Source organism: Onychostruthus taczanowskii, unplaced genomic scaffold (assembly GCF_017590055.1).
Source record: "Onychostruthus taczanowskii isolate IOZ18803 unplaced genomic scaffold, ASM1759005v1 scaffold84, whole genome shotgun sequence".
NCBI lineage: Eukaryota > Metazoa > Chordata > Aves > Passeriformes > Passeridae > Onychostruthus > Onychostruthus taczanowskii.
In genome coordinates, this window is record NW_024506332.1 from 3,290,415 (window position 1) to 3,309,497 (window position 19,083).

The 19,083-nt window shown below is 48.8% G+C and overlaps 1 protein-coding gene across 11 annotated transcripts in view; it reads left to right on the top strand.

The window, feature by feature from the left end:
• Positions 1-19,083, top strand: part of AAK1 (AP2 associated kinase 1) — a 60,419-nt gene that overhangs the window by 265 nt on the left and 41,071 nt on the right. For all 11 annotated transcript variants that reach the window (XR_005954119.1, XM_041424927.1, XM_041424933.1 and 8 more), the window contains exon 2: positions 42-348. Coding sequence is in view for 10 of the 11 variants with exons in the window: in XM_041424927.1 (XP_041280861.1) it covers positions 186-348 (163 nt within the window). In the remaining variant the exon portion in view is untranslated. The remainder of the gene's footprint in view (positions 1-41; positions 349-19,083) is intronic.

Here is a 19,083-nt window from a genome sequence, read left to right on the forward strand (position 1 = left end):
GGGGTGACGCCGCAGGCCCGTTATCCCCGGTGCTTTTGCAGGTGTGACTCCCCGCGGGACAGCGCGGCTCGGCCCCGCCAGGCGAGCGGCCCCGGGCCCCCCTCAGCGGCCGCGGCAGGAGCCAGGAGGGCTCGGGAGTGACACCGGCATCGCCCCCGTCGCCGGCGGCTGCCGCCTCCTGAGACATGAAGAAGTTCTTCGACTCGCGCCGGGAGCAGGGCGGCTCCGGGCCCGGGTCGGGCACCAGCGGCGGCGGCGGCGGCAGCAGCGGCCCGGGCAGCGGCTACATCGGCCGGGTCTTCAGCATCGGCCGGCACCAGGTCACCGTGGATGAGGTGCTGGCGGAAGGTAAGGTCCCGGGGCCTTTCTGAGCGCTCGAGGACGCTGCTTTTCTCTTCCCAAGGTGGAAGGGAGGCCTTGAGGTGTCCCGGGCACTCAGCCTCCTCCTTGACCCCCAGATTGCTGAATATTTCATTGTCCTTGGTAGAATTGCAGTCCAGTGGTGTCTGTAAGCTGATGTGTCTGGGCTTCCCATCTGTAAATCCAGTGTGGGTTTGGTAGATTTGGCTGTTTTTTTAAATGCTTTAGAAATTGGGGGATTTTCAGAAGTTAATTGTTTCCCACTTCTCCTAAAGTGGGAGTTAAAAAAACCTAAAGAAACAGCCAAACCAAAATTGTCAAATATTTTGGTGCAGAACAAGCTGCTGTAAATAAAGAAAGCAGTGTCCTTCAGTCTTAAACTTTCTTCAGCTGTTACCTCCTTTCCCACCTCAAGCAGAGAGGATTAAAGCACTGGAGTAAATTCCCTGTAGCTATGTTATGCACATAGGCTGAGCAGGACTGGCTGTGACCTGGGATGAGGGATTTCTCTGTGTGTGGGATGTCTGCAAGAGGAAGTGGTGATCCCAATTGCCTTTTTTATTTTTTTTTCCCCCCCAAATAAAACAGTTAGAGACCTAAAAATGAATCCTGGGGGTTACAGAACTCACGACGTGTGCAGGCCTTGCAGTGCTGGTGGCATTTGTTTAATTGTGACCAGCTCTGCTGCTCGAACTATCATTTTACATTTCATTTGTTGGGGCTGTAAGGAACCTCCTGAATGGCTCTGCCTGGTAACCTTAGCCTCGACCTTCAGAGAGATGTTGGCCTCCTTAGACCTGCTCCTGGTCCCTCCTGCGCAGCATCCTGGGCAAATTTAGTCCAAACAGTGTTTTGTTTTGATGGCGAAGGAGAGGAGAGCTGCTGGGAGAGAGCTGAGTGGGAGGACCTGTGTTGGCTTTTACAGAAAGAGCCCTAAAATGGAAAAGGGACTCTGTGTACGCTGCCTGTGTTCAGATTTGTAAGAATTCATCACGGTGTACAAGAAAATAGGTCTGTGGCTGATTTTTAGACTTGGTTTCTGATGTGTTCTGCTGAGAGGAGCACTGAAACCAGGCTTTTACCTAGCAACTATAGTGATTTTTTTTTTCCTTTAAATTTGCAGTATAGGTTTGCTTGGACTGATATTTCCAAGGCCCTTTTGGCTCTGGAAGCTTAGGACCTACATGAGCTAAACTTGAGAAGCTGTCAGTCTCTCTTTAATGCAGGATGGCCTCATCCTGGTAACATGGGAAGGCAGAGGCTTTTTTTGCTGATGAGTAATGTGCTGGCAGGTTCTGCCCTGGGAAGCAAAGCCATGTGTCACCGGGCTCTCCTGCTGCAGCAGAGGTGGAGGTGGGAGCACAGATTGCCTGGGAGAGAAGAGCCTCCCTTCCCTGCCTCTCTGTCCTGGGGGAGCTGCTGCTTGTGGGGGCTTTTCCCTACATCTCCTGTTTCTGTGTGTGGGATGGAGCATGACCTGCAGCTCTGGGTTCCTTCCATGCAGGCTGAGCACACCTGTGAAACAGTTCCTGTGAGGCAGAGGGAGTTCTTGTGGTAAAAGGTGCTGCCCAGTGAGGCTGTGCCGTGGGCAGTGTGAAATCCTCTGTGTGCTGAGTGGAATCTGCGAGGGGACACGAGCAAGGCAGTGGGTTGGTTTGCAGGTTGGTTTGCAGGTTGTCCCCTTTTGTTGGCAGCAGTGAAAATGCCTTTTCCTCTGCAGGGAAGCTGGGCCAGCTGGGGGAGCAGTGTGGGTCAGGAGTGCTGCATGCCCCTGGCTGGGTGTGCTGCTGAACAGCCTTTTCTCCCTGACTCAGCTGGAGACCTGGGGAGCTCGTGGGCAGCCCGGTCCCCACGCTCCTGACGTCTGAAACCTCGGCTGGAAAACCTCTCTGTAGCTGCAGTGGTGTTTCAGCAGTGCTGAAGAGGCAACTCCTGGCTATTTCTGCTAAAAGGAAAAGTCCCCTGGGAAGCACTTTGTAGGAGGAGTATCCTGTCTAGGAAGGAAGGGCCTCTCATCTCTTTGCTTTAGGAGGGAGTGGGGAGGCTTGTGTTTAGGTGCAGCCTGTGAAACATGAAAAAACAGAGCTGTAAAAGTGGCTTGAAAGAGAGACCCAATGAAGTGATGAATGGTGTGGAGGAGACTTGAGTTGAACCAGAAGTTTTGGAACTGAAGGGTTTGGAATTTGCCTCTGCCTGTCAGAGCTGTGCCTGGTCACCCTGAATTCTGCTGAGCAACCCTGCTGATGAGGAGTGTGTGTGCCCTGGCTGCAGCACTGCCTGTGCCAGGTGGCAAATGGCTCCATGTGCCTCTGGACTCTTGTGTAGATCCCCCAAAATACCTGCTGTGGTTAGGTGTACCCCCCCACCCCTGAAAAATAGTTCTGTCTGGATACTTGCCTGCCTGGGCAGGGAGGAACATCCCTTCATTTTGGAAGGAAGTAGATGGGAATAATGCAGAAGGAATTTGAGGAGTTGGTTGTGGTGTTAGGATATGGTGAATCAGTGGGTTTTTTTCAAACAGGGTGTTGCAATAGGTGGTTCCTAGTTGGGTCCTTGTAGCTCTCCTGCTCTAATCCATATAATAGCACAAATAAGCTCTTGAACAATTCCCCTCAAAGTTTGCAAAAGGATTATCTGTGGTGGGAGGGCAGTGCTGCTGGCCCTGGGGGTCTGCAGGGCCAGGTTTAAAGGCACACAGGGCCCCAGTATGGGCTGAGGGGTGTTGTGACTGGTTTTGGGGTGAGTGGTGTTTCACAGAGCTGAGGTCAATGCCCAGGAGCTCTGTCAGTGTGGGGCTGAGTCAGGCTGCTGTCTGGCTGTTTTCTTTCTGAAAATAAATCAAAAGAGTGTTGGACCAAATCAGGTACTGCTCTTTGTTTCTGCCTTTGTGTAGGGGAAAAACCAAAACAACAAACCCCCACCCCAGAGCCCCATGCTGGAGCTCTAGGGAGGTTGGTGTCCCTCTGATGGGGATCAAAGCAGCAGAAACACTGAGAAGGATGTTGCCATAAATGAGGAATTTGCTAAGGAGTTTGGGAGAGGTGTGTGTGTGTGTGGCAAAGTACCACGAGGCATGGGTGAGCTAAAACAGGTTAGGGATTGCCCCAGTGTCCCATTTTTGAAGGCCTCTGTGTTTTGTGTGACTCCACTCACAGTGTTGTGAGGGAGTGCTGAGCTGACCCGAGGTGTGTAAACATTGATGGGCCACGTGTTTGAGCAGGGTTTTGTCTTGCTCTGCTTCTAGCAAAAAGTACAGGCTGCATTTCTGCAGGTCTGTGAAAAGTTACTTTGAAAATGACTTTTTTGAAGGTCTTTTCCCCTTCAAGTGTGTAAGTAAGGGATTCAGGTTTAATAATTGGTGGATATCTCACTGAAGTTTTTCAGGTACGTGCCTGTGTGCTGTAGCTGGTGTTGATTTGAAAGCATTTAGTGCTTGGTATTACAAACCAGTGCAAAGGCACAGAATCATCTCACGTTTGCCAGCTGTGCTTTTTCCTCTGTTTTGAAAAGAGGGATGTTGTGGGATCCATCCTGACTTTCCTTAGCAGACCTGCAGGGCAGTGCATGTGGGAAGCAGCTGGGAGAGGCTGTGAATGCCCAGCCTGGTGGGGTGGGGGTGCCAGCTGGGAGAGGCTGTGAATGCCCAGCCTGGTGGGGTGGGGGTGCCCCGAGCTGCCCAGGGTGCTGGCCTGAGTGCAGAGGGTTTCTGCTGGCCCCTGCCCTGCTCTCCCTTGGCACCTCCTTCCCCTGCAGCACTGTAACCTGAAGTCACTGAAAACACACGTGAGCTTCTTCTGAAATAATTTCACTTTAAAGCAAACCCCATCTGAGGAATGTTTTGCAGATTTATGTGATCCTCAACCCAATTCCAGTGTGGTTGGGTTCAAGACATTGCTTTGAAGTGTATTTTGTGAGTTACTGCTTTCCAGCTTCAGCCAAGGGCCAGCTGCTAATCACCTGACCAGGGACATTTGGATTAGGAATTAAACTGTTTCTCCTCTTGGAAGGGGACATGTGATATTTTTTTTCCCCTGTTTCTTGTGGAGCAGAACATGTACTCTGCACTCTGCTCTGCCAGGTAGGATGTTTCATTCTGTGTTCTAGCAGTCTGTTTTTCTGAGAGTAGAAGCCAGGGGAACTTGTGAAGGATCCCAAGGGAGTTACTTGCTAAATGCTGAGGTATCCCAACTGTTTTGGTGCTTTTAGCAGCACAGCTTTTGCTGGGACAGTATGTGCTGTGTCCTGAGATGTAATCAGGGAGGAAAAGCAGGTGTTAGTGGATTTAAGTGTGTAAGAAGTTGTGTGGGCCAGAGACTGGCCTGGCTTGGCTCATGGGCTTTGTGCTGCCTGTCACAGAAGGGGTCTGGGTTGTACCCAGGGGGGCTGGTTCCTTATGGAGTAGCTGTGGCAGCTAAAAGCTGATTTAAAGGCAGTGTTAGCCCAGCCAGTCATCATCCCAGGAAGGAACCTTCCATGTGAAACCAGGAGAGTTTCTGTTTCAAGCAGTCCTGCTATGAAGTTGTCAGTATAAGAAATGTTAGTTTGGGGTTTCTGGCTGGGGGTGATCCATGGTCTAACTCTCCAGCTGGGGTCTTGCAGAAGTGTTCTGGTAGTTTTAAAGGAGCAGGTTACTAACCTCTGGTTGCATGTGCATAATGTTTTTATTGTGGCATGAACCTTCTCCCCTTTGTGCAGGAGCTTGTCAGCAGCTTGAGGAGAGCAGGTGGGAAGTTACAAATGTGCTGAAGACAAGCTGGAATCCACTCTGGATTTAGCACTTCTTGCCTTCCAAGCTCACCCACTTGCATTAATCATGGCTAATAGGGGTCAGGACTGGCTAGGTGCTGCACACTTGTGCTGGGACTGGGAGCTGCTTCCCTTGAAGGTGACTTTTTTTCAGTGTCAATGTTCTGGGCAGGCTGAGGCAGTGTGCCAGCTGCAGGGCTGGTGCTGCTTCTCTGGAAAGTCACAACCAATTTGCCTTCTCTTGTGCTAAGTGTTTACTTGTGTTCTGTGTGTGGAAGGAGACAGGAAGTCTCTGAGAACATGCCATAAGCAAAATTGGTTTATGGAGGAGTTATCTTCTGATAACAAGAGGTAACTAAGTAAGTTTCCCAGGAAGGGGTGCTGGCTTCCTTGGATGAGGGAAGCACAGGATGTCCTTGTGGTGGTATCATGCTGGAAACAAACCTCTTTGGATCAGATACTGGCTGCTGTACTTCTTGAGAGTAGGAACAATACTGACAGTGATTTACAAGCACAGGGAAAAGATTTGGAAAGGCTTAAGTGAGGCACTGCAAGGTAATTCTCATTTGTGGCTTTTTGTCATTATGGAAACTTTCTCCTTTTGTAGGAGGTCCAGGAATTGCCACTAAATGAAATGAAGGTTATTGTTAGCTGCCCTCAGTGTGATGCAGCAGAGTGCAACAGAGGGGAGCTGCTGCAGCTCCTCTAATGAGAGGAGCTCTCACTACCCTGAGTATCTGAGCCCTGGCACAGCCTGTCAATGTGTCCTTCCACCCCTTTTAGGGCTGCTGGCAACTCAGATAGGGAGGTGAAGCAATGCAGAGCTTGTGTGGCCAAGTCAGGAATTGATCTCTGGCCTTCCAGATTGGGTGCTTTAATTGCAGTCTGTGTTTCCTCTCAAGTGCTGCCTCGCTGTGATTTCAGTGAACCTCTTGGCACACGTGTGATTTGGGTGTAAATTCACACTTGCTCTGTGGCAGAACCCCTGCTGACACCAGGACCCTGGGCCATGTGTTGTAGGATTGGATTAAAGACATTTTTGGAACAAGATGCTCATAGCGTCTGGTTTGCTTCATGATTTTGCAGAAAGAAATTACGAACCAGTGACGGGTGATCTCATAGATTAAAAATAAAAAAAGCCATCAGCAGCTGAGTTCCCTGAGCAGGGATTTGCGTGTGCATCCCCTCACAGCTGAGCTGGAAGCTGGCTGGTGCTGTGATGAGGGCAGGTAGAGCTGATCTCCATTCTCTGTTAGTCACACAGCAGTTTCCCTTCCCATGGGCCTGTGGTAGGGGGCCCCAAAATGTGCCTGTGTGAACTTGCAAAGCAATCTGACAAGCTGTTCTCGAGGGTGTGAGAGCAAAATGCAGGATCTTCTGAGGCTCTCTAATTGCACAGCTGTTGTTCAGATATCATCTTAGCTTGTCTCTCCTTCTGCAAGCAAAATGATGCTTGCAGGGCTGATGTGTGCCTTTGCTGCACAAATGGCAGCAGTGAAATAAACTCAAGCTTGTCTCAAAGATGTGCAGAATGCTCCATGAGGACATGATGTGCCTGGTTCCTGTGGCTGTCACTGAACATCAGTGTCTCTCCAAGGCACAAAGCAAGCAGGAGGAGCCCTTGGTTTGGTGTGTTCTACATGATTTTGTGATTTCATTGCTATCCCAGGTTGCATAGGGGTGCTATTAAAGTGTTCACGAGAGTGATGCAAAATGTGGACTTCCAAAGTGGTTTGAAATTCTTAAAAGGAACACAAGAAATCGGTGCTGATGTGAGAAGCACAGCAGTGGAGACCTTCTGTGCCTTCTCTGCATGACCTACCTGCTAATTCAGTGTTACTTCAGTTACCTGTTGTGACCCTCTGAAGGATTAATGGCTTCTGACTTGGGAAGTGCTTCAGCCATAAAACCTCCCTGGCACTGAGCTGCTGCTTGTGAGGAGGGAGCTGGATCTTTGGGAAGTCCTCCCTTCTGGCTGCAGCGTGGCCACAAGAAGGTTATTTATGGCTGCTGCTGGCCCAGGGCTCTGCTCTAATGACTCTCCTAATGACCTTTGGCAAGAAGTGTGTGATACCAGGGGTATGCAGATGGCTGGTGGCATTGCAATACCCTGAGATTGGTAAAGAAAACACTCTCTGGAGTGGGAAGGATGTGTGGCAGCACCTGTGTGTGTGCAGGGACTCAGGTTCTGCCACACTCGCCTTTTCACCCAGCTGATGAGATCCTGCTGGTTCTTATGTTTGTGGCTTTTATTGGTTGTGTTTGTAAGGAAATGAAGGAATGCATCACAGGGCCCTGATGTGTGGGGTGGCAAGGGCTGGAGGAGGGGCAGTGTGGGAGAGAGGGCAATACAGGCAGGTCACACTGTCCTGTCATCCTTGGGCACGTATTTCTGGGAAGAACAAACGTGCTGAATGTCAGAGCCTTTCTTTCAGCCTTTACCTGTTGCTTCTGAGTCAGCAGATGTACTTGGGTATGTGAACATGAGTTTACCCTTCTGTTTCTGTGCTGCATTACCAGTTGCAGTTTGAACTGCTGAGCTGTCTCTGCACAGCACAAAGGCTCTGAGTGTGAGGTGTGACACAACCTGTGGTTCTGTGCCCGTCCCCTCTCTGCAGAGCAGACAGGCAGATGGTGGCAGGGGGGCTTATCAAATTATTTCACAAATGAGAAGCTGAAGCCCATGAAGATGAAGCCATTTGATAAGGGCTGTGTAGGAGAGCAGGGACAGTCTTGTATTAAATGCAAATATAACTCCTTGCCTGGTGTTTTAATCACAGGGTCATTAATATTCATGTCACCATAGTACCCAGGAACTTTTATCATGGACCAGGGCCCTGTGTCACATAATGCAAATACAGAATAAAGCCTCTCCTGCTCCTTGGAGATTCCTGGCCCTTCCCTTGGTACCAGAACACACTCTGTGCTGCTGCCTGTTCAGAGAGAGGGTGTGAGGAACAAGCAGCTGTGATGGTGCAGCTCATCTTGGTGTGAGAGCTGACACACAGGATCTTCTGGAGATCTGGTATTATTCAGAGACCACAGAAACAAACAAACTCAGCCTTGCTCACCCAGCTTTCAGCAGCACATGTGATAGGATTAAATGTATTGGACTTTTTAAAAAATTAAAATGATGCTAGTTTTGAAGGGGGACAGGTGGTTGTTTCCTACCTTTTGCTTTTAACTTAACATAAGAAGGCCTTACACTGTACCTTTGAAAGTTTTTCTGCAACTGGTGCATTTAGTGATATGTTGAGATATAAATAAGTAAAGCAATTATTTAAGTTCATTTGAACTGATGAATCCAATCCTCAGTGGTTACAGGCTTGGTGAGTAACAGCCACAAGACTGCAGGTTCTGGACTCCTGCAGCTGTTTCCTGTTCCTAGACATCTGACAAATGAGCAGACAAATAGTTCATACCTCTCCCTCTTCACCTGTGCATGTGTGGAAAACTCAAAGCCCTGTTCCATGTAGAACTGATATTTTTCCCCATTAAATGCTGAATGATGGATCCTTTGTGCTCCTGGCTGTACCTGGGGGTTTAAATTCCCCAAGGCCTGCCTGGTGGGATCGTGGATACCTCTCTAGCTAGCTGGCATGTACTCAGGAGTTGAAAAGTTCATTGCTGTCTTCAGGGGTGGATTAGCATATGCCCTGCAGAGGAATGGGATGTGTCCTTAAGTTGTGCTGTCCTGTTACTCAGGGGGGTGGCACTTCAGTGGCCCAGGGCTACCTGTAACCTGTAGTTACACAGGTAGCCATAATCTGTAGTTATCTGGCGTTCCTGGAAAGATGAACTCTGGATTCCTGGGTTTAAGGAGAGGTTGGAGAGAAGCCTCCATGCACTGCTGTGGAGCTCTGGCAGGGTCCTGTTGGCTGTGAGCTCTGGCTCTTCCTGGAACGTGTGGAGTTGTGCTTGTGCTTCCCCTGCTGCTGTGCTCAGGAGCATGTCTGGGTGCTGCCCTGGCAATCAGAATTCCCTAATGCTGGGATCAGAATTCCTCAATGCCTGACTTGTCTGGGCTCTTCCTGGAACGTGTGGAGTTGTGCTTGTGCTTCCCCTGCTGCTGTGCTCAGGAGCATGTCTGGGTGCTGCCCTGGCAATCAGAATTCCCTAATGCTGGGATCAGAATTCCTCAATGCCTGACCTGTCTGTTGCTGTGAGCTGTCCTAGGATCCTTGCCTAATTGCTTCCCAAATGGAGTGTGCTGTTACCATGACACCTCTCCGTGGCCTGCTCTGCCTGGCCCCTGCAAGCCAGCCCAGTTAGTCCCAGCCCTGGCCTTCATCCTGCTTTCTCCCTCCTCTCCAGCTACAGCCTGCTCTCTGCTCGACTAGTTTTGCTTTTTTTCTCTCCTCTCCTGCCTGATTCACAGCTTCCTTGCCTTTCCAGGGGAGCTCTTCAGCTGCCTGCAGTTGCTGCACTTCTTGCTGGCTTTGCAGTTCCAGCCGTGTTCCCTCAGCCCGTCATGCTCCGCAGCGTGTTGATGCCAGTGCTAATTTCACTTGGAGATGAACAAGGGCTCAGATGCTATTAGCAGCTGCTGGGAATAATAGCAGCTGAAATGTGCTTTTTAAAGGGCTGACTGATAACTAAACAAATGATTCTTTAAAAAATTTTTTAAGCCGTGAGTTATTCATGACCCATTAATTTTTTTTTTTTTTTTCGGGCTTACAGTGAAAGTTCAGGGACTAAAATTGTTACAACAGAGAGGGACTGAGCCTGCCTTGCCAAGTAATCTGTTTGGAGGCAGCGTGTCTTGCTGCATAGTAATAAAACACTGTTCTATCAGCTTTGGTTTTGCAAGTCTGCCTGTCAGGGAGTAGTGGAGTGGATGCACAGGGCTGTGCACAGAGCACATGCCCAGCAAATCTACCCACGTGAACACCTAAACGTGCTTCCTGCTGTGACAGCCAGCACGGTGCCATCGCCCCCAGTGAGCTGCTGTTTGTTATGAAATTGCTGTCACAAATACTGCAAATACTGGGAGACTTTAATGCCCCTCAGTTGGGGTGTCTGGGCTGCTCTCAGAGTGCCAAGCTCCTGCTGCCCTTGGACTGGAGCTTCTGACAAGAGTGTGGGTTTAATGCACAGCCTGGATCTTGCCCAGTGATTATTTTAGGCTTTTAAAATGCTGTTGCATGGCTGAGATTAATTTCCTTCTCCTCCTTTCTCTGCTGTGTTGTGATTTACAGCTTCCTGTTTTGTCCTTCTCCATGGACCTGGCTGAGTTGCAGGAGGATTGTGTGGGGAGTGAGGTGTCTCCTAGAGGTCTGTAATGAGTTGGGGTCCTGAAACATGCAAAGAAATGAAGCTGGATGGTTTTAAATCAGCTCTATCAAAATAACCCCCCTCTGAGAAGTGACAAGAGGCAGTTATGCTTTTCCCATGTTGTCCATGCAGTGAAAATGCCTGTTAACTGTATAATTATTTTGTGTCTGTTTGCCATTGTGAGCATCACAGCTGATAGACTGAATGTTCACTCCCAAAACTGCCACAATTCCTAGACAACCAGTCTTGCTCTGCTAAAATCAGGAGAGGCAAAGGCTGTGCTGGTGTTGTGTGAGGTTCCTGGCTGTATTATTTTGCACAGTTCAGGCACTCCTGGCTGGGGCTGCCACACCAACATTAACCATGGTGACGTCCTGCCTATTTAAAAGGAGAAGGTGGAGCTTGTAAATCTAAATCTGTCCTGTCATGGCCTAGATATTGCAGCAGTGACATTAAGCAAGGGCCCTATAATTATGTTGGTAACATTGGATAATCACATTAGGATTCTCAGCTGTGGTAAATCTGTGTAGGGCTGACTATGGCCCTGCTTTCCCCTGGCTGAGAGTGACCCATGAACTCTGTGTAAGCTTAAGCCTTTGTTTTACCTGGGGAGAAGTGTTTTACCTGGGGAGAAGTGCTTTGCTCAGATGTGCTGGATGTTCTGTTAAAGTTTTCCTGGTGGTATTTAAAGCACAAAGCTTAAGCAGTGCTGGAACTGGAAGAGCTGCTGCTTTCTGGAGCTGGAGTGAGAAGGGTTTGTGATGAGCAGGGCTTTGCCTGGGCTGTTCTGCTCTCTTGGAAGCAGACCTTTGCCCTGATGATGGATGCTGTCTCATGGACTCTGGAGGTGTCTTTGAAGCTGGTTGTTTAATTTTTTCCCCTTTTTCTTCCCGCCTCTCACCGAGTCCCAGCTGCATTTTGTGTGGGCAGGTGCTGGGCTTTCCATGCCTGGAGAGCTTGCTCAGCCTGAGGGATTTCTGCTGGCCAGCCTGAGGCTCCTCTGCTTGCTGCTTCCATGGGGAAACTGTTACTTCTGTGCAGATGGACTTTGTGCAGGTCAGATTCTTCCCAGCTCGAATGTGAGCTGTGTGGAGAATTTCTGGCTGCTTGGAATGGTAATTACTGGAAGGACAGTGCCTAACTTTGAGAGCTGTAGGGCTGACATGTATTTCTGTGCTATGCACTATGAAGCAGTGAGTGCTCAGAGCTGCTGCTCTTGTGGATATGGACTGGGTGAGCACAGAATCCACCTCAGTTTCCCAGCACTGCTTTCCTCTGGCAGCAGGATGAAGCCTGGGAAGCCCCAGCATTTGCTAGGAGAAAACAAGCTGAGCACATTGCTCTGCAGTGAGGGAAGGGCAGCTGGTGATTTGCCCAGCAAAGCTTGAATATTCTTCAAGAGTTTGTCCTATGCCAGGAGGATTCTGTCCTTGGCTGGCTTGACACACAACCCGTATCTATGTTCCTTGTGTTTTTTCTTCAACTAAAGTATCACTAGAGATACAAAATAGCTGCATTTCCTGTCTGTTCACTTTAGCTCTGAGCTCTCCTGACTTTTTGCAGTTATGACTGTTACAGTCTTCTTTAGAGTATGTTGTGTTCACTATTCCTGATTTTGTTGCAAAAATACCTTTTTAGCTAATTTTCCAACTAGGGGGATGCAGGATTCAGCTGATCTCCTGATACTGTGCACGTTTCAGGTTTCCTGTCATGAAATACTAGACGTCCTCTATGCTTTATCTGGGTGCTATCTGCTTTCCCTGAGTTCTGGAGCTCTGATTGCCTCCTACAGCCACTTTAAATGGTCAGAACAAGGCTGAAATTTGAGTTACTGTGACCATTGCTCCTTACACAGATGAAGCTCTTTCAGCTGGAGTTAGTGGTGTGTCCTTTCTTTTTTGCCCTCAAGATAAAACTTAAATGTTCAGACTATTTAATTGGCGGTTGATGTTTCAAGATCTGATTTGATAAGTTTCCCAGAGCAGTTCTAGCTCCACTCCAGGATGAAACCTTTTAAAGTGCTGTTTAGGGGCAGTGGAATCAGCCCAAAGGAACAGACAAAGCCACAGCTGAAAGCTCAGTGAAGCACCCAGAGTTCTGCTTGGTTTTAGTGTGTTTAATTCCCTGTTCAGGTGAGTTTGGTGAGGTCAGGCACTAAAAGCTCCTTGGAATACTGCTCTGGGAGATGCTGGGCCAGGCCTTTAGATTGAAGCAGTCCCTTCAACTTGGCACTGTTATGCTAAGTCAAGGGACTTAATGCAACAAAAACCAACTAAGTAAAGCTTATTTCCTTTGAGATAGAAAATCTGGGCTGAGAGAGGCCCTGTTTAATTTAGGGTTATTATCTGCTCTTCTCAGCTGGGGAGGCTGTTGGCAGGACGTGAGGGTTTGTTTTGTTCTGGTTCAGAGCTGGGCTCTGGTTTATAACACACATGTACACAAACACATGCACTGTTTACAGACATTTGGGTGTAGTAAGACCAGGAGATCCACATTCAGGCCCTCCTGGAGCAGGGCCTGCTGCTGCTGTTTGTGTGTGTGGTGTCCTGAGTGTCACCTCTGTCCCCACTGCCACCTTCAGACAGTTGTGCAGGTACCCCTCACCCCTGTGGGTCTGTGTGTGAGCCTGTGGCTGACACACCCTGCCAGTGCTTTGTGCTTCAGCATGCTGACTGTTGACACAGTTACCCCAGGTGCAGAAAATCCTGGTTTTTTCTGGATTATGGGGGACAAACACTGGTTTTGTCCGTGTGCTCCTGAGAGGTGATGCAAGCCTGTGCCTTGGGACAGACTGTGTGTTTTCTGTGCCTGCAGCTTGAGGGTGAATAATCTTCACTTATATGGCTATAAAATGGCATGTAAATACCCTACTGTAAGCAGAGGATTATGGAATTGGGTGGGAGAGTGAGTCACAGGCACTAATTAAATCCCAAACCCCAAGTGTCGTGTCTCTCCAACATGTAGTACTAAAACAACAAAATGCAAACACAAAGGAGAACATTAGTACAACCACCACTGCTTTGAGTCCTTCTAGCCTTCTGCTGCTGGATCATCTGGAAAAGACTCTGGAGAGAGCATCCTTCCATGAGACTGTGGAGAAAAGATGGGTTACAGCTACACTGCCATGCAGGGGAAGAACTTGGGGTTGAAATCCAGAGGAGATTTTGGTGAGACGTCCTGGTGGTGGCAGGGTGACAACCATGGGTGCAGAGCACCTGGGGAGTGTGAGTAGAGTGGAGAAAGAACAGCTTAGAAGAGGTTCTGGGAGGGACTGTGGGCAGTGTCAGTCCTGCCAGAGAGGGGCTGGGTCAGGTGAAATCCTTTGTGGTACTTGGTAGTGCTGGGAAACCTCTGAAAGTGTTTCTTCCTGTGGGCAACATGTTCTGCCACAGCCAAGGTGTCAGGAGAGGGTGAGCCTTCAGTCCCATCCTGTTGGGGTGACTTGTTGCTGTCTCTGACCAGGAGATGCTGTGGTTTGAGGGGTCAGCTCTGGGCTGGGACACCTGGAGGTGCAGGTTTTGCTTTCTGGAGCCAGGCTGCACAGCTCCTGTGTGAGAGGAGGTCTCAGGGAGGGGAGCTGGGTGAGCAGGGCCTGTAGCTCACCCTGCTGCTCTCAGTGGTGCTGGCAAACTGACCCAAACGTTCTCTGGTCATGTTCTAAGTGTTTTGCCCTTTTCTGTTAATCACAGGTTTTCCCACCACAGTAACATCCTTTTTAACACCATGGCTTGAAGAGCAGAGAAATTACTTGCAAATTGCTTGTGTTTCTGACTGTCTCCATCCAAAGGAATGGTGAGAAGAGATAATGTTCCAGGTTGAACTCAGTAAATCATGGATTGTACCAGTGTTGTCTTCACTTCCTTTGGTATTTTCATGATCTTGGATATTACAGCCCTAATGCAAAGTCTGTCTCATTACTGTGCCTTCTGAATTATGCCTCAAATGACTTTCAAAACAATATGAGGCAGTTGTATTTTTCTGTAGAGATGTTAATGCTGACACACTGTGACTTGAAAGGTGTTGCAGATGCTTCATAAGGCAGAAAAAGCAACGTGCAGTGATCCTGTTCATTCCAACCCCTCGTTACGTGTCACAGCAGAACACTTGACAGTGCTGCCTCTGGTTTGTGGGCACATTTAGTAATGACAAGGAATAATGATGGAACAGAAAGCTTAATTTGGAGTGAAATATCCTGTCCTGGAAACAAAAGAGCTCAAAAGTGGCATAAAAACAGGGAAAATGGGATTTGAAATGGTGTGTTTTCAGCAGGTATGTGCAGCAATACCCTCCTGCTGGGCAGTGGAAGAGTGGAATAAAGGCAGCAGAAAGAATACATTGGTGCAGATTAATAGGCACAAAAATAGCACTGTAATCCTAATGCAAATCATGGGGAGCTATTATTGAAATAAAAAGCCCATATTAAAATACGCCAGCAAATATTTACTTGTGTGGAGGGTCACAGCAGAGCGTGGCACGAGGCAGGATCAGTGGGGCTGCTTCCCTTGGCTCCCCTCCCCATCCCTGCTGGGTTTGTGGGACAGAGTGGTGCTTTTTGTAGGAGCTGCTGGGGAGTCTCCTCGAGACTCCTGGTGGGGTCCCAGTGGCACTTCCAGCAGTCCCAGGAAGGTGTTTTTGGGGTCTCTGCAGCTCAGGATCCCAGGGCACCTGGGTCTCTAGAAAAGATGCCCAAAACCATTGGTGCTTTAGGATCAAGAATCACATCACAGAATAGTTTGGGTTGAAAGGAGTGACTACTGTATGTACACAACTTGGGGAAAAAAATTTCTTTTTTTATTTTTGAATGACTGTATGTTGTTCCAGTTAGAGGAGCCAGGGGTGCAGGATGGCTTCCTCAGGACAGCAGCAGAGAAAAAATGGTTCTGATGTTGCCAGGTGATGATGTCCAGTGATGGGTGATGTGCAGTGTCTGTGACAGCTGCTTGTGGCTGTGACTGGGGGAAAACCACATTTCTGTGCTCTAGTAAAGCTTTGGGAATGGTGAGCTGGAAACACCCCGTGCAAGGGAGTCACTGTGGTTTTCCTGTAGCTGGATCACAGCATCCTGACTGTGGGGAAAAAACAAAACCTGAGTGAGCCTGCCCTTGTACTTAGGAAGGTAAGTGCTAAGGAAGTTCTTCTGGCTGGTGAGATAAGGCAAAATATGACATAATTCTTGATGGATAAGGATCAGTGAGTATTGGAATTGTGCAAATGGAGTGGCTCTGTGCCTGGTTCAGCAGAGCACTTAAAACAAGTGCCTGCTGGTACAGCTGCAGCTTAAAATGCCTCACTGGCTGTCCCTGGAGGCTGAATGTTCCTGGGGCAGTTTTGGGGACATCTGAGCAGCACTTGGCTTCCCCTCAGCTGCAGTGCTGAAGCACAGTGGGCTGGCTGCATGCAGAGCACAGAGGGGGTCAGCTGGTGCAAATTCCATGCTTGGTTGGCACTGCTGGCTGCAGGAGCATTGCAGTCTGCAATCCAACATGAATCCCTTGAACTCAGCACAGCTATCTCCTTACCTTGCAGGAGCTGCTCTTACCTAGTTTAGAAGTGCTTTCCTGGCTGTGAGGAGTTGTGCATCCTGCTGAAATTACAGAAGGGCTGAAAACATAACTACCAGAGCTGGCAGCTGGCCAGTGCCCTGACACAAACCTGCATGGAAAATTGCTTTGGCATCTGTATTGACTGGAGATAATTGGAACTTCCCAGTATTTTTTCAGCTTATCCTAAAACCTTTTAGCAAGAACAACAGTCAGGCAGCAGTGTGTAGCATGATAACCATGTTTCCATGTAGTTCAGGCAGGCCTAAAGTGCCAAAGAGACACAAAAAGAAGTTTCCCCAGAGAGACCCCTGCAGCTGGTGCTGGCTCTGAGCTGATGGTGATCCCATGCTGGCTGTGTGCTGCCTCCTCAACAATGTCAATATGTCTTAAGGTTGAACACAGGAATAACTTCTCACGTTTTAGAATGGGAAGGGTATTTTAGATTTTGCTGGCTGGTGTGGGAAGAGAGTTGAATTCCCTTCAGAACCTTAAATCAGAGGCACATGTGCAGGAGAAAACTGTCCTCTGAGGTGACTCTCAGGCTTAGCTCTTGCTCTTGTCCCTTCTGGCACTTGCAAGTCTCTGGATTATTTATTCTGTTACAGCTGAAGCCTGCACTGGTCTCGTGCCTTTGCTTTCCACACGTGCACTGGAAAAGAGGATTTACCACAGAGATATGGGCATGTTCCTGGTGCCTGGAATACTTTGCCTCTAAGCTGTGCCTGTGTGTGACCCATCCTCCCTGGGCACGTGTAGCACAGGCTCCTGAGCTGACCTTGGCTGCTGGGAGCTGCTCACATCCCAGGATGATCATCTTTATGTTGGAGCTGGCAGTGCCTGGTGTTGTCTTGCTGCTCTCTGAGAAGAGGAGTAAATGGTCCTGTAATGTGCATCTGGCAGGGCTTCATCATAATTGCTTGTAAATTTGTCTTTGATCTGTTTCCTTTCAACTTTACCCGGATTTGGCCAAGTTGGGGGTTGGACTGGAATAATGAGGGAGAAATTGGTTGTGGTCTGGAGCTCTGGAGGCTGAGAGCCCTTGAGGCTGAGGAAGAGGAGGAGATGGTGGTGTAGATGTGCAGTGGGCAAGGAGGAAGGATTAGGCAGCTGTCAGCAGTTAAAAGATAAGGTAAGTGTGTGATTTTCAGCATGATGCTGACAAAAACAGAAAGAAAAAACAGAGTGAACAGAAAAAAACAGTGAAAAACTTCTGATGGGTGACACATCTGGGCAAAGCCTGGCTGTGGAGTGGGCAGTGACCAGGCAGGGCTGCAGCCCACAGGAGACACCCACCAGCCTCTGGGAACAGCCCCTGCTCTGCTGGAAGTGCTGGGGGAAGGCAGCTCTGAAATCCATCAGAAGGTCCTGGATAAGCAGTGCTGAGTGGAGGGAGCTCTGAAATCCGTCAGAATTTGAACCAGAAGAATCAAAAGGTCCTGGATGAGCAGTGCTGGGTGAAGGGGGCTCTGGAATCCATCCCAAAGTCCTGGATGGGCAGTGCTGGGTGAAGAAAGCTCTGAAATCCATCAGAATTTGAATCAGAAGGTCCTGGATGAGCAGTGCTGGATGAAGGGGGCTCTGAAACCATCAGAATTTGAACCAGAAGGTACTGGATGAGCAGTGCTGGGTGAAGAGAGCTCTGAAATCCATCAGAATTTGAACCAGAAGGTCCTGGATGAGCAGTGCTGGCTGCAGCCCAGGTGCTGGCTGCTGCTGCCAAGGGACACTCTGGGCCATCTGGTGGGTCCTGCTGCCCCTCTGCTGTCACACCTGAGCTGTGTGTGCTCCTGAGGAGCTCAGCTCCTTCTCAACTGCTTTGTGGTGTGCATTTGATGGCCACAATTGCCAATAAAAGGGTTTCAGGTGCTTCAGGTGTGTTTGCCAGGTGTATACCCAGTGTATTCACGTGCCCCCAGCCTTAAACTCTGCACCTTTTCTGCAGTGCCACACTTTGTGGCCATTTTTTTATCTCTGCACAGCTCCTGAGCAGTCAGTAATGAACATTTTGGGGTTTGGGAGGTCTCTTCCCCCTGGGCTCCTGGGATGCTGGCTCTCCCTTGCACAGACTGTAGTTTTGTGTGCCAGCTGGCTCCTGCAGGATGTGCATGTTCTAACGAGGGTGCTCTAATGGAGGTGACTCTGTTAATTAGCCCAGGATCCTGGTAGAGGGAAGGGACCTGTGGATGAGGCACTAGCAGGTGGTCTGAGGAGGCTCCAGTCCCACTCAGCTGAAGCAAAGGTTTGGGAGCAGGAGGAAGTTCTTGAGGTTAGTGAAGCTGCTTTTTTTAAAAAAAAAGAAGTTTAATTCATATATTTTTGCTGCTCAGCTTGTGTTTCTTTCTGCTGAGCACAGCACTGTGAACAGAGATCCCATATCCTGCTGGCCAGAGCTGGGGAAAGGGAACTGAGCCCCTGGGGTGGAGCAGGGGCTTCTCTGAGGGGCAGGGAAACCCAAAAATGTTAGTCCCAAAACCAAAATTGGGACTGTAATAAACTTTGAAAAAACAACTCTGGGTTTTGGTTGTGGGTTTTTTTTTTTTTTCTCTAGTATTTTTTCTGAGATCCATGGAAATAACTGTATAGAAATTTTTTAAAAAGTATTCCAAGCCTGATGTCTCCAATGATTCTGAAAAATATAGGCTGTTAGCAAAGTAGGGGTTGGGAAAATTGTGTTGGGTATGGTCCCTTATTTCTTCCTGACTCCACTGTGGGTTATAAGAAGGGGAAGAAAAATCAGTGCAGTGCTGTGTTGCTCTTTTCCACAGCCACCCTTTGGGTGAAGATTCACAGCAGGATGTGCAGATTTGTTCTCCGAAAACGAGACAAATGTGGCTGAGGAGAACAATAAGGCTACTGCTGTGGGTTCAGAGGCTCTTAAAAATGACTTGTAATTTGAGATCCTCAACTTGAGGCAGCTTCAGGGAGAGTCAGGGTTATTTTTGGGTCTGAATCGAGCTCTGTGCACGGAGGCCCCTCCAGAGCTGCGAGGGGGCTCGAGCAGCTGTGACGTGCTGCATCCCAGGGCCATGTCCCACATTTCTGACTTTGAGTGTCCATTTTGCAGTTTCCGAGACCTTTAATTGAAGTCTTGATGATGCTTTTTTTTTTTTTTTTTTTTTTTTTTTTTTTTTTTTTTTTTTTTTTGAGGGGGGGCGGGTGG